Source organism: Macaca thibetana, chromosome 10 (genome assembly GCF_024542745.1).
Source record: "Macaca thibetana thibetana isolate TM-01 chromosome 10, ASM2454274v1, whole genome shotgun sequence".
Taxonomy (NCBI): domain Eukaryota; kingdom Metazoa; phylum Chordata; class Mammalia; order Primates; family Cercopithecidae; genus Macaca; species Macaca thibetana.
The window spans coordinates 13,193,700-13,207,844 of record NC_065587.1 but is presented as its reverse complement, the minus strand read 5'-3'; the positions used below and the strand labels follow the sequence as shown (position 1 = coordinate 13,207,844).

Genomic DNA, 14,145 nt, shown 5'->3' with positions numbered 1-14,145 from the left:
CAACGAGTTGACATCAGAATCTAAAGTAGGGGCCGGCACCGTGGCTCACACGTTACACCCGGGAGGATGAGTACGCACTTTGGGAGACCGAGATGGGAGGATTACTTGCGGTCAGGAGTTCAAGCAGCCTGGTCAACATGGTGAAAACTTATCTTTACTAAAAATGCAAAAATTAGCAGGGTATGGTGGCGCACGCCTGTAATCCCAGTTACTCAGGAGGCTGAGGCGGAGAATTGCTTGAACCTGGGAGGCAGGGGTTGCAATGAACCAACATCGCGCCACTGCACTCTAGCCTGGATGACAGAGCAAGACTTCACCTCAAAAGTAATAATAATAAATTAAAGAAAAAAAAAATCCAAAGTAGGGTTAGTGTCATGCGCGTCAGTGTGAAGAGACCACCAAACAGGCTTTGTGTGAGCAACATGGCTGCTTGGTGCAGGCGGGCTGAGTCCGAAAAGAGTCAGCGAAGGGAGATAAGGGTGGGGCCGTTTAATAGGATTTGGGTAGGTAAAGGAAAATTACAGTCAAAAGGGGGTTCTTCTCTGGCGGGCAGGAGTGGGGGTCACAAAGTGCTCAGTGGGGGAGCTTTTTGAGCCAGGATGAGCCAGGAAAAGGAACTTCACAAGATAATATCATCGCTTAAGGCTAGAGCCAGCCGTTTTCACTTCTTTTGTGGTGGAATGTCATCAGATAAGGCGAGGCAGGGCATTTGCACTTCTTTTGTGATTCTTCAGTTACTTCAGGCCTTCTGGGCGTATATGTGCAAGTCACGGGGGATGCGATGGCTTGGCTTGGGCTCAGAGGCCTGACAGTACAGAAATTTTTGGCCATTCACGAGTAACTCCATATTGAGTGTGTGCCAGGCACAGTCCTAGGCAATCGGGTCCAGGGGACCTCGCTCTCACTGAAGCGACTCTGGGGAGGGGCTGGAGCTGGGAGTCATGGAGAGGTCAGAAAGCAGCACTTCATGCGTGAGAAGAGGGAAGAAAACGAGCTGGGAAGTCCCTTTAAAAGGCGGGGCCTGGCGGACGGAACTGCGGAGCGACGCTGAGGTGTGCGCCTGGGAGGAAGAGTACGCTACACCCGGGAGGATGAGTACGCTACACCCGGAAGTGTCTCCAGGGAGAGGAAGTCGTGCGCCTCACCGGTATGGGCCGCAACAAGAAGAAGAGGAGAGATGGTGACGACCGGCGGCCCAGGCTCGTTCTCAGCTTCGACGAGGAGAAGAGGCGGTGAGTGGCAAAGCCGGACCGGACTCCCCTCGAGCTGTTTTACGCGGCCAAGGCCAGGTCTGGGGCCGAGCACGCTCCCGCGGAGGGCTCTTCCGGCCCCGCCCCCTGGCGTGGCTAGAGAACCCCTCTCGGCCTCCCAGCTCCCGTTCCCGCTTCTCCCTTCTCGGTCTCCCCACCTCGCCTAGTGTTTTCTGCGCCGCCAGACAGCCGGCAGCTCGGGTCTCAGAGGAGTGGCTTCGACCACCCTAGCCCAGCCCAGTCCATCGGCCCGGCACACAGTAGGCGCCCAGCCGTGGCTGGCGAATGATGAGTCAATGAAATGAGAGTGGCCTAAGTTCATTCATTCGCTCTCCAGACATTTATTGGGCTCCTTTGGTGTGCTAGGTCCCGTATCAGGAAAGTGAACCCTTGAGCCTCAGCGTCCGGCCAGACAAATAAATGGCACATGGTAGCGGGTCAGCGAAAAGCCCAGTGCTGGACTGTGGGACAAAATGGGAAGAGAGCAGCTGGCACTGCGGAGATGAGAAGGGGCTGAGATCAGACCGAGGGAGAGAGGGTGGGAAATGCTGGGCATCGTCAGGAAACTCCTAGCGTGCATCAACAGGCCCTACAGGCGAGTTCAGGGTCAGGTGTCTTGGAGACATGGTGTTGGTCCAGTGCAGGGTTTCTAAAGGTCTGGATGAGGGTGACCTGAAAGCCCTGTTGAGAGAGTAATGAGGTTTGCCGGTGTGGAAGGGGTTACCCCATGTACTGTGTGTGCCCCCGCACCTGGCCCTGTTCCCTGAACCTGAGATCCCTGGAGAGTATTGAGTGGAAAGGGGCAGTATCTCCTTTATTTTCCTAAATGTATCTTTTCTTTTTTTTTTTTTTTTGAGACGGAGTCTCGCTCTGTCGCCCAGGCTGGAGTGCAGTGGCCGGATCTCAGCTCACTGCAAGCTCCGCCTCCCGGGTTTACGCCATTCTCCTGCCTCAGCCTCCCCAGTAGCTGGGACTACAGGCGCCCGCCACCTCGCCCGGCTAGTTTTTTGTATTTTTTAGTAGAGACGGGGTTTCACCGGGTTAGCCAGGATAGTCTCGATCTCCTGACCTTGTGATCCGCCCGTCTCGGCCTCCCAAAGTGCTGGGATTACAGGCTTGAGCCACCGCGCCCGGCCTAAATGTATCTTTTCTTTAAACTTGGGCAAGTAACCTAGACTCTGTGCCTCAGCGTCCCCATCTGTAAAATGGAGATTGCTACCCACTGCACAGGTTGTTGTGAGGGTTTTTTGTTTGTTTGTTTTTGTTTTTTGAGACGGAGTTTCGCTCTGTCGCCCAGCCTGGAGTGCAGTGGCCAGATCTCAGCTCACTGCAAGCTCCGCCTCCCAGGTTCACGCCATTCTCCTGCCTCAGCCTCCTGAGTAGCTGGGACTACAGGCGCCCGCCACCTCGCCTGGCTAGTTTTTTATATTTTTTTTAGTAGAGACGGGGTTTCACCGTGTTAGCCAGGATGGTCTCGATCTCCTGACCTCGTGATCCACCCGTCTCGGCCTCCCAAAGTGTTGGCATTACAGGCTTGAGCCACCGCTCCCGGCTGTTTGTTTTTGAGACAAAGTCTAGCTGTGTCATCTAGGCTGGAGTGTAGTGGCCTGATCTCGACTCACTGCAACCTCTGCCTCCCAGGCTCAAGCAATTCTCCCCACTCAGCCTCCCGAGTAGCTGGGACTACAGGCATGCGCCACCACACCAACTAATTTTTGTGTTTTTAGTAGACATGGGGTTTCACCATGTTTGCCAGGATGGTCTTGAACTCCTGGCCTCAAGTGATCCGCCCACCTCGACCTTCCAAAGTGCTGGGATTACAGGCGTGAGCCACCATGCCTGGCCATTGTTGCGAAGGTTAAATGAGCTAATACTTGTACATTTTTGGAATGGTGCCTAGCACGTAGCGAGCGCGGCATTAGCCGTTTTTCTCCTAGAGTGAGCCCTTCTCTCCTTGTCTCTTCCGGCTTCCTTCCTGTAGGGAGTACCTGACAGGCTTCCACAAGCGGAAGGTCGAGCGGAAGAAGGCAGCCATTGAGGAGATTAAGCAGCGGCTAAAAGAGGAGCAGAGGAAGCTTCGGGAGGAGGTGTGCAGGGGGAAGGTGGGAGGGGGTCTTTGATTCTTAGGGCACTTGTAGCCCTGGATTTACCTAATAGAGGCAGCTGCAGGCATGGGGCGGCGTGTGCGTGGGCAGGACTGGGAAACAGCTTATACAGGTGGAGACTCCGTGGGCCTGGGTCTGGGAACGATGGAAGATGGAGTCTCCTCCTGATCTTGCAGTAGGGATCATGGTCTCACTCACCTTGGGGGTGATTAATAATACCCTGGCCTGAGGTTGGACTAAGAGGCCATACTCACTGTGTTCCCTGCCCACGTGGTTTCAGCGCCACCAGGAATACTTGAAGATGCTGGCAGAGAGAGAAGAGGCGCTGGGTAAGTGGCTTGCTTGGCCTGACCTGGAGAACAGCTGACGGGCCTGGTGGGTGGAAGGGATAGAAGCTGACCTCCTTGGCCCTAGGGATCTTGGGGGGTACCCTGGGGCCAGGGGTTGTCCTAAGCACCTCTAAGTGCAAATGGAACAGAGACCAGGAGGAGGCCCAAACCCCATGGTTAACCAAGCATGAGCAGAGAACCCAGTTTTTGAGGATGGAAAGGACTAGGGGCGGAGGGGAGGGACAGCTGTAGCTGTCATAGAGGGTTTGTCTGACATGGGAACCAGCTAGAGCATGAAGGAAACAGGATCATTCACAACATGCATCCGCAGACTAGGCTCTACAGCCAGTGACCTTGTGGATGCGCTCCACATCCACAGAGTAGAGGAGGCATTGCACTCCCGGGAGGGAGGGAGGCTGGAGCCTGGTCTCTCGTTCCCCTGGCTGACGCCAGGTCTGTGTCCACCCCCACAGAGGAGGCAGATGAGCTGGACCGGTTGGTGACAGCAAAGACGGAGTCGGTGCAGTATGACCACCCCAACCACACAGTCACCGTGACCACCATCAGTGACCTGGACCTCTCAGGGGCCCGGCTGCTCGGGCTGACCCCACCTGAGGTAGGTCCCAGTCTCAGCCCTGGGAAGAAGCAGTGTGGGGGCAGACTGGCTTCTCAGGGTTGCTCAGTGCTGGCCCATGTTGTGGGTACCCCACTGCAGGGGCTCCTTCCCTTTGGACCCTTCATTCCCTGCTTCTGGGGCACTGCAGAGGCCAGCCCCACTGCTGAGCAGCTCAGGAACTTGGGCAGGCTCCTTCACCTTGCCTGCTTCCCTTTCTCCATCAGTGAACTGGGGGTTGCTGATGGTGGCACCTGCCTTGTGGGATTGGTGTGAGGATAAAAGTTGTTAATCTGTGTGAGTCACTTGGCGCAGCGCCCAGCCCTGTTGTAAGCTTCACAAAAGGTAGCTGTTTGTTGTGATCGTTCCCATTGTGCGATTTGCAGCCCTGGCACGTCTGTGTGCACTAAGTGGGTTTTCAACCTGTAGGTGGTGAATCATGAGTAGGTTGCAACCAGCATAAAAAAAAAATAATGTAATTGAAAATATCTGAAAGTATCATGTTAAATATTATTTCATGAGACAGCTGTTTCCATTGCAGTTGTATCTGGGTTTGCCTAAGAATTTATGGACATATATGCACACAGTTATGATATAAAACATATTTCCTTGAATGGGTTATCGTGTCCTTAAGTCCTGGAGCCACTCCCCATCACATCCATACTGATCTTGGGGCTGGACACGGTGGCTCACGCCTGTAATCCCAGCATTTTGGGAGGCCAAGGTGGGTGTATCACCTGAGGTCAGGAGTTTGAGACCAGCCTGGCCAACATAGTGAAATCCCATCTCTACTAAAAGTATACAAATTAGCCAGGGGGCCAGGTGCAGTGGCTCATGCCTGTAATCTCAGCACTTTGAGAGGCCGATGCAGGCGGATCACCTGAGGTCAGGAGTTCGAGACCAGCCTGACCAACATGGAGAAACCCCGTTTCTCCTAAAAATACAAAATTAGCTGGATGTGGTGGCACATGCCTGTAATCCTAGCTACTCGGGAGGCTGAGGCAGGAGAATAGCTTGAACCCGGGAGGCAGAGGTTGTGGTGAGCCAAGATTGTGCCATTACACTCCAGCCTGGGCAAAAAGAGCGAAACTCCGTCTCAAAAAAAAAATTAGCCAGGCGTGGTGGCGTGCACCTGTAATCCCAGCTATTTGGGAGGCTGAGGCAGGAGAATCGCTTGAACTTAGGAGGTGGAGGTTGCAGTGAGCCAAGATCGCACCACTGCACTCCAGCCTGGGTGACAGAGCGAGACTCCATCTCAAAAAACAAAACAAAACCAAACCATACTGATCTCACACCAGTCTTTCATTTTACGCTCATTCTTCTGCAAGGTCTGATACAAAGACAAGTCTTGTCCCCATTTTGCTAGGATTTTCATTCCTGAATGTTTAAGTACGTACTGGAAGCTTCTAGGGGCAGGAGAGGGTTTGGAAACAGGCCTTCCCCTGTGTAATCCTTGCTTTAGGACAGATAGACTGTTCTTCCATCCGAGGCCTTCTTTAGTCCCCTTCCAGGCCTATGATGCACTTGCCAGAGCCATGGTGGCTCGGGGTGTCCAGCCCAGGCCCCCCGAGCTACTGCTACCTGTCTTGTGCTTCTTTAGGGAGGGTCTGGAGACGGGTCTGAGGAGGCGGCGTCATCCATGGAGAAGCCAACCAAAGCCTTGCCCAGGAAGTCCAGAGACCCCCTGCTCTCTCAGCGGTGAGTCTTGGCCTGCTGCCTTCCCGGTCCCACCCCTCCTGGCTGGCAGTAGTGACCTGGCTCTTAGGGGTGGTGTGGAGCAGGTGTAGGGCCCGGAGCAGCCCTTTGCTTTGCCTGTCCAGTGATCCTCAGCCTCTCCTCATTGCCCCATCCTGTCCCACCCACCCCTGAGAGTGTCTGACCTCCGATGCCTTTCGTGCCTGGGTGAAGGGCCTGTCTCTCTGAGTTGAGTTGCTGGCAAGCACTCTGGAGGTAGAGCAGGCCAACTCTGGCATGAACTTGGTGGTCCTGGCGTTTGCAACCTGTCCTGACATCCCCTCCATGAGCCAGGTGGTGAGTCACTCCACAACGCAGTCTTAAACTGAGGCTTTCTGCCCATCCCCAGGATCTCCTCTCTCACAGCCTCACTGCATGCACACAGCCGCAAAAAGGTCAAGAGGAAACATCCCCAACGGACCCAGGACTCCAAGAAGCCCCCAAGGGCCACTCGTACCAGCAAGGCCCAGCGCCGCCGTCTGACAGGCAAAGCACGGCACAGCGGGGAGTGAGACCAAGAACCAAGCAGTGCCCCAGCCTAGGCTTCGAGGACCTGTCCTTTCTCAGCTTGGCTGTCCCTGTAGCCCAGCCTGCACCTAGGTAATGACTGCACAGCTCAAGGTTGGGAAGCCAGGACCTATCTGGCCTGGGGCCAGCTGCCTTTGCCTGGGGTTTGAATTCCAGAAGGAGCAGGCAGCGGAGAACAGGCCTCCCCCAGGAAGAGCCTTCAGAGCCACGCTGGGGCATCTTCCCAAATGTGTACCCCACCTGGCACTCATCAGATTTCTGGAACTCATCAGAGAGTTGTGTGCTTGTGATTTGTTTGTCCGTGATACCACGCACACGGCAGGTTTCTGGGGTGGTGGAAATGGTCGGGGCCCATGGGTCTGTCTCCAGCAGTTTGCCCTGTGGCTACAATAAAGTCCAGTTCTCCCTGTGTTTTATTTATTTATTTATTTATTTATTTATTGAAACGGAGTGTCGCTCTGTGGCCCAGGCTGGAGTACAGTGGCTTGATCTCAGCTCACTGCAAGATCCACCTACCGGGTTCCACCATTCTCCTGCCTCAGCCTCCTAAGTAGGTGGGACTACAGGTGCCCACCACCACGCCCGGCTAGTTTTTTGTATAGCTCTCCCTGTGTTAAGATACTAACCAGGGTTAAGGATCCGTGTGTCCATTGCTAGAATCCAGAGCCCACCTGCTGCTCTGAAAAGCAGGCTTCTGAGGCCAGTGGGGGAGCAGTGCCCCCATGCCCTTCACCGAGGAGCCTCTGTGCCTGTGCCTTGTCCTGGGCCCCAGGAGTCTCCTCAGCTGACACTGAAGTGGTAGAAGCAGTCGAGTCCCAGGTCATTCCCCATCACCACACTGGGGCAGCGTCCCCAGACTTCCAGTATCTCCCAGGCGGGGCCTAACATGGAAGGATTAATTAATTCTTTTTAAAGCAATTGCAGCCCGGCTCAGTGGCTCACGCCTGTAATCTCAGCACTTTGCGAGGCCGAGGCGGGCAAATCACTTAAGGTCAGGAGATCGAGACCAGCCTGGCCAACATGGTGAAACCCTGTCTCTACTAAAAATACAAAAATTAGCCGGGTGTGGTGGCACACGTGTGTAATCCCAGCTACTCGGGAGGCTGAGGTTGGAGAATCGCTCGAACCCTGGAGGTGGGGGCTGCAGTGAGCTGAGATCATGCCACTGCACTCCAGCCTGGGCGACAGAGTTTGACCCTGTCTCAAAAAAAATGAAAAAATAAAGCAGTTACATCTTGACTTGCACACAAGTGGCCCCTCTAGAGAAGACCCTGTGGGTGCCAGCTAGAACTCAACAAGGGGCCATGTCTTCACACTCCTTCCGGATGGGTGAGTGGATGGAAACCTTGTCCCTTGTTTGTCCCGGCTTGTCAGTCCTGGGCAGGAGTGAAAGAATTTCAGGTTGTGCCTTGGTTAGAGGAGCTACGTTGGGTCCTAAACACTAGGACCACAAAGGGGAGTGAGCTGTGTTCCCAGGGCTTGCCAACGACCATGGACTATGGAGTCAGGATGACAGGACAGTGTGGTGAGGGGCACCTGCGACAGGACTGCGGGCTCTACGCACCGTGATGCGGGAGCTCCTGGAGCGGGGGGAGCAGTGAGGCAGGGTCTGCAGGGCTGTCCTCTCTCCACAGCCAGCAGCCAGGGCTTGCAGTGGGGCAGGCTAAGTGACTGTGGCTCAGTTATGCTGTACCTGGGAGTGGGCAGGCCCTCTCCCATGTCACCATCAAAACCCACTCATGAAGGCTGGTGGGAGTCTGAGGGCTGCACCGGCTATGGCAAAGGCACCTCAGGGACTGTGCTGAGCACCTTGGCCTGGCCTTCTGGCTCCGCCCACCTGCTCTCCCTGCCACCTTTTCGTTGTCCTCCCTGGGTGGCATGTGCTACTTGGCTGCCTCGTGCCTGGGCAGAGTGGTGCCTATTATGGGCCCTCCAGGTGGCTCTGGTGCTCAGCCTGCTGTGAGCAGGAACAGCTGAGTCCCAGGGGTTCTTGCACACAGCAGGGCTCAGGTTTGAATCCAGGCTCTGCTGCTTGGTCGCTGCATGAGCTTCTTGCGGTGCTGACCTCTCTGGTGTGTTTCCTCATGTGTAAGATGACATAAGGTACCTACCTCTTAGGGCTGCCCTGAGACTAAAATAAGACCACGTGCATGAACCACTTCCCAAAGCGCCTGTTGCTCTCTGGCTGTGTCTACTGCATGTCACCACTGCTGCTGCTGCTGCTGGGACGTCTGACTCCAGTTCCTTCTCCCCTCTCCAGTGACAAGGTCATTTACAACTTACATTTACAATTTATAGTGTTTACCAGTATTAAATTCTTAGCCACTCCTTTCCGTGTGTGTCTTCAGTTCTTCCAGCAGACCAGGAAAGTTGAGTCACAGTGATTTGACCAATTCTAGGATCGGGGTGGTGGATTCAGAGCCCTCTGGAGAACTTGTCTTTTCTCCAGGAGCCCCTCACCGTGCTGTGGCGGCATCTGAGCTCCTGCCTCCTATTGCTCTCCAGAGTTGGGCCTCTGGGAGATTTCCGAAGAAGAGTTAGGTTTAGCTGCATATGCTCTAAAACAAAATTGAAAAACAACTGGCTTGTGTAAGAGTTCCCAGGTTAACAAAGATGGGAGGTTCCCAGCCTGGAGCTGCGAAGGTTGGAGGTTGGGATGCTGGGCTTCTAACTCTATGCTGTGTGCCATTTTCAACATATGGCCCTTGCCTCACAGCACAAGGTGGCTGCTTGAGCTGCGGCCAACATGTCTGCATTTCAGCCAGCAGGAAGAAAAGGGGATGAAAAAGAACATGCCCCTCCTTTTGAAAACATTTAGGGCCAGGTGCGGTAGTTCACGCCTGTAATCCCAGCACTTTGGGAGGCTGAGGCCGGTGGATCACCTGAGGTTGGGGGTTCGAGACCAGCCTGACCAACATGGAGAAACCCCTGTCTCTACTAAAAAAACCACATTAGCTGGGCGTGGTGGCGCATACCTGTGATTCCAGCTACTCGGGAGGCTGAGGCAGGAGAATTGCTTGAACCTGGGAGGTGGAGGTTGCAGTGAGCCGAGAATCGTGCCATTGCACCCTAGCCTTGGCAACAAGAGTGAAACTCCATCTCAAAAAAAAAAAAAATTGGCACTTGGCGTGTCCTGTTGACCAGGCAGGAGGCAAAGGCATGAGGCAGAGGCAAGGGACCTCCTAGCTGCAAGACAGTCTGGGAACTCTTCTATTTATTTATTTTTCGAGATGGAGTTTTGCTCATCGTCTAGGCTGGAGTACAATGATGCGATCTTGGCTCACTGCAACCTCTGCTTCCTGGATTCAAGCAACTCTCCTGCCTCAGCCTCCCAAGTAGCTGGGACTATAGGCACCCGCCACCACGCCTGACCAATTTTTGTGTTTTTAGTAGAGATGGGTATTTGCCATGTTGGCCAGGCTGGTCTCGAACTCTTGACCTCAGGTAATCCACCTGCTGTGGCCTCTCAAAGTGCTGGGATTACAGGCATGAGCCACCCCTTCCAGCCAGGAACTCTTCTATTCTGGGAAACCAAGTGCCCAGATGATAATTGGGGATTGTGTTATAAAGGGGAGAATGGGGCAGGGCGTGGTGGTTTATACCTGTAATCCCAGCACTTTGGGAGGCTGAGGCGGGTGGATCACAAGGTCAAGAGATCGAGGCCATCCTGGCCAACATGGTGAAACCCTGTCTCCGGCCGGGCGCGGTGGCTCAATCCTGTAATCCCAGCACTTTGGGAGGCCGAGGCGGGCGGATCACGAGGTCAGGAGATCGAGACAATCCTGGCTGACACGGTGAAACCCCGTCTCTACTAAAAAATACAAAAAACTAGCCGGGCGAGGTGGCGGGCGCCTGTAGTCCCAGCTACTGGGGAGGCTGAGGCAGGAGAATTGCGTGAACCCGGGAGGCGGAGCCTGCAGTGAGCTGAGATCCGGCCACTGTACTCCAGCCTGGGCGGCAGAGCGAGACTCCGTCTCAAAAAAAAAAAAAAAAAAAAAAAGAAACCCTGTCTCCATTAAAAACACAAAAATTAGCCGGGCATGGTGGCACGCGCCTGTAATCTCAGCTATTCGGGAGGCTGAGGCAAGAGAATTGCTTGAACCCAGGAGGTGGAGGTTGCAGTGAGCCGAGATCATGCCACTGCACTCTAGCCTGGCGACAGAGCGGGACTCTGTCTCAAAAAAAATAAAAAATTAAAAATTAAAAAAAAAAAAAGCCGGGCGCGGTGGCTCAAGCCTGTAATCCCAGCACTTTGGGAGGCCGAGACGGGCGGATCACGAGGTCAGGAGATCAAGACCATCCTGGCTAACACCGTGAAACCCCGTCTCTACTAAAAAATACAAAAAAAAAACTAGCCGGGCGAGGTGGCGGGCGCCTGTAGTCCCGGCTACTCGGGAGGCTGAGGCAGGAGAATGGCGGGAACCCGGGAGGCGGAGCTTGCAGTGAGCTGAGATCCGGCCACAGCACTCCAGCCTGGGTGACAGAGCGAGACTCCGTCTCAAAAAAAAAAAAAAAAAAAAAAAAAAAAATATATATATATATATATATATATATATATATATATATAAAAAATTACCCAGGTGTGGTGGCGGGTGCCTGTAATCCCAGCTATTTGGGAGGCTGAGACAAGAGAATCGCTTGAACCCGAGGGGCGGAGGTTGCAGTGGGCCAAGATCACACCACTGCACTCCAGCTTGGGTGACAAGAGCAAGACTCCATCTCAAAAATAAAAGGAGAGAATGGGTGTTGGGGTACAATCAGCAGATTATTTCACAGAAGCCAAATATATAAAGGGCTGTCATGAGGGGATCCATCTGTGTGGGGCTTAAGTCACAGCAGACATTTATCCATCCTCGGTTTCCACACTGAGGTCAGGCCGTGTGCTGGTAAACGATGAGCTGTGGCCATAGTTACCCGAAGCTGGGCTCAGCCTGCTAAAAGAAAACTTCTTTTGGTAGGATCTGTTTCAGGGTGGCCTGAGCTCTCCCCAGGGGGGTGAGGTGAGGTGAGGAACTGTGGGGGCAGGTGTTCCAGGATCATATAAGCCTCAGCTTCCATCCTTTCCAAGGTCCCAGTGGCGTTGACGACCTTGACATCCCCAGGTTTGAGCCATTGACCTTCCTTTGGCTTGCAGGTGGCTCTGGTGAAGAGCTTCGGTTCCTCCTGAGCTCCGAGAGCTCACTGCCTGCTCCCTTGTGAGCACTGCTGGAAATGCCTGCCTTGTTCTGAGCTAGCATCGGCCTCCACCACACACCTTCAGAGGTTTGCAGGCTGTTCTCAGCCTTTCTCGCTCTCCTCACCTTTGAGCCACCTCCTAGGAGAAGCCTTCTCTGCTTCCTCCTTTCTCCACCTGGCCTCCCATGATAGTAGGTGTTTCCTTCTTGTAAACACTGAACACAGTGGATCCTGGTTTGTCCCTCGAACCAGATCACGAGCTTTCTTTTTTTTTTTTTTTTTTTTTTTTTTTTTTTTGAGACAGAGTCTCGCTCTGTCGCCCAGGCTGGAGTGCTGTGGCCGGATCTCAGCTCACTGCAAGCTCCGCCTCCCGGGTTCCCGCCATTCTCCTGCCTCAGCCTCCCGAGTAGCTGGGACTACAGGCGCCCGCCACCTCGCCCGGCTAGTTTTTTGTATTTTTTAGTAGAGACGGGGTTTCACCGTGTTAGCCAGGATGGTCTCGATCTCCTGACCTCGTGATCCGCCCGTCTCGGCCTCCCAAAGTGCTGGGATTACAGGCTTGAGCCACCGCGCCCGGCCGATCACGAGCTTTCTGAGTGAGAAGTTGTATCTTAGTCATTTCTGTTTCTGCTCTGGGCACAAGCCTTTGTCAATGTAGGTTCTCAGCCAATTCTGTCTGAATCCAATCCCCAGGTGATCCCCAACAACTCTCGAAATAAAATAAGATTTCCGGCCGGGCGCGGTGGCTCAAGCCTGTAATCCCAGCACTTTGGGAGGCCGAGACGGGCGGATCACGAGGTCAGGAAATCGAGACCATCCTGGCTAACATGGTGAAACCCCGTCTCTACTAAAAAATACAAAAAAAACTAGCCGGGCGAGGTGGCGGGCGCCTGTAGTCCCAGCTACTCGGGAGGCTGAGGCAGGAGAATGGCGTAAACCCGGGAGGCGGAGCTTGCAGTGAGCTGAGATCCGGCCACTGCACTCCAGCCTGGGAGACAGAGCGAAACTCCGCCTCAAAAAAAAAAAAAAAAAAAAAGAAATAAAATAAGATTTCCATGACCCTAGTGCCAAGCTCACCTGCCTGCAAGTGTCTGAATCTAGTCTACCTTCCCCATCTCATCACTGCATCCATCTCTCCTGGACTCCTGCTGCAACCTTCCTCCCTGTCCAGTGAATTTCACCCTCTTCCTCCCCTCCCAGTCACCGCAGTTGCCAAATATCAACCAAAAGGAAAAAAGATGGGAAACAACCTTTTTTTTTTTTTTTAAAGGCAGAGTCTCACTCTGTTGCCCAGGCTGGAGTGCAATAGTGTGATCTCGGCTCACTGCAACCTCTGCCTCCCGGGTTCAAGCGATGCTCCTGCCTCAGCCTTCTGAGTAGCTGAGACTACAGGCGCACACCACCACGCCCGGCTTTTTTTTTTTTTTTTTTTTTTTTTTTTTAGACAGAGTTTTGCTCTGCCGCCCAGGCTGGAGTGCAATAGCGCTATCTCGGCTCACTGCAACCTCCGCCCCCGCGGTAAGAAAACTGTCATGACGGAGAGGTTAAGACTCTAGTCCAAGGTCTGTGGCTAAAGCCAGCCCAGCGGACTGTCGCCAGAATGAACCAACGGGAAAGAGGTCAGAAGGAGCCAGATCCGCCAGTGCCAGCCCTCTCTAGGGCTCCCTGGGGACCCCCAGTGGGCGAGTGCTGCAGGCTGCCCAGGCTAAACGTGCAGCGAGTCCCGCTCTCAGAGGTATCCGTGCCCCGCCCGCCTCCGCCCCGCCCCTTGTTCTGGCTTGTCCAGTCCCACAGAGTCCCACAGTCTTCATGTAAATGAGGCACCCAGAGAGAGCCTATGCGAGCGTGTCAGGGGCGTGGCCTGCCTTCCACTTCCCGAGCATCGCTCTGATTCATTGTTAAAATAAAGAGGCCATGACCCTGGCACTCCCACCCCGGCAGCCCCTGTGCGTGGAAATCCAGCCAAGGTTAGCACTGGGCCGCAGAAAAGAGGAGCTGGTAGGGGGAGGCCTACGGGAGGGGTAGGGCTCGAGGGATCCGGGGAAGAACTGGCTGAATGCCTGGATGGAGAGGGTCTCGGGTCCATTCTCTGGGTGGGGCATGTGTAACTGCTTAAGGTTTTGATTATTATATCCACATCTCAAGTGCATTTTAGAGAAGGATTCTGCCTATTGGGTGTGGGTAGGGGAGGAAACGGGAGCAGAGAGGGGCACGTGGAGTAGAGCCACCTACCCACCCCCAGGAAAATTCAGCGGCGTTCTCCTGCTAGGCGACGCTCCTTTATGTGGCCAGACCAGGAGAGAAACGCCCAGGACGGGCGGGGCCGATGCGCCCCTCTTCCACCACCAGGAGCCGGGAGGACGACCGCCCGGGGAGGATCAGAGACCCTGGGGCCACGGAAGGGCCAGTGG

The 14,145-nt window shown here is 54.3% G+C and overlaps 1 protein-coding gene across 3 annotated transcripts in view; it reads left to right on the top strand.

Moving 5' to 3' along the window:
* NOL12 (nucleolar protein 12) overlaps window positions 1-8,892 on the top strand; it is a 92,588-nt gene extending 83,696 nt beyond the window's left edge. The window contains exons 2-7 of one of the 3 annotated variants that reach the window (XM_050806362.1): window positions 1,039-1,232; window positions 3,232-3,337; window positions 3,636-3,684; window positions 4,158-4,300; window positions 5,898-5,995; window positions 6,381-8,892. In XM_050806362.1, coding sequence (XP_050662319.1) covers window positions 1,150-1,232; window positions 3,232-3,337; window positions 3,636-3,684; window positions 4,158-4,300; window positions 5,898-5,995; window positions 6,381-6,543 — 642 coding nt within the window. In that variant the 5' untranslated portion in view covers window positions 1,039-1,149 and the 3' untranslated portion in view covers window positions 6,544-8,892. Of the gene's footprint in view, window positions 1-998; window positions 1,233-3,231; window positions 3,338-3,635; window positions 3,685-4,157; window positions 4,301-5,897; window positions 5,996-6,380 lie in introns of those variants that run through there. The other 2 variants (XM_050806363.1, XM_050806361.1) reach the window with 2 other exon arrangements.
* Window positions 8,893-14,145: the final 5,253 nt, after the last annotated feature.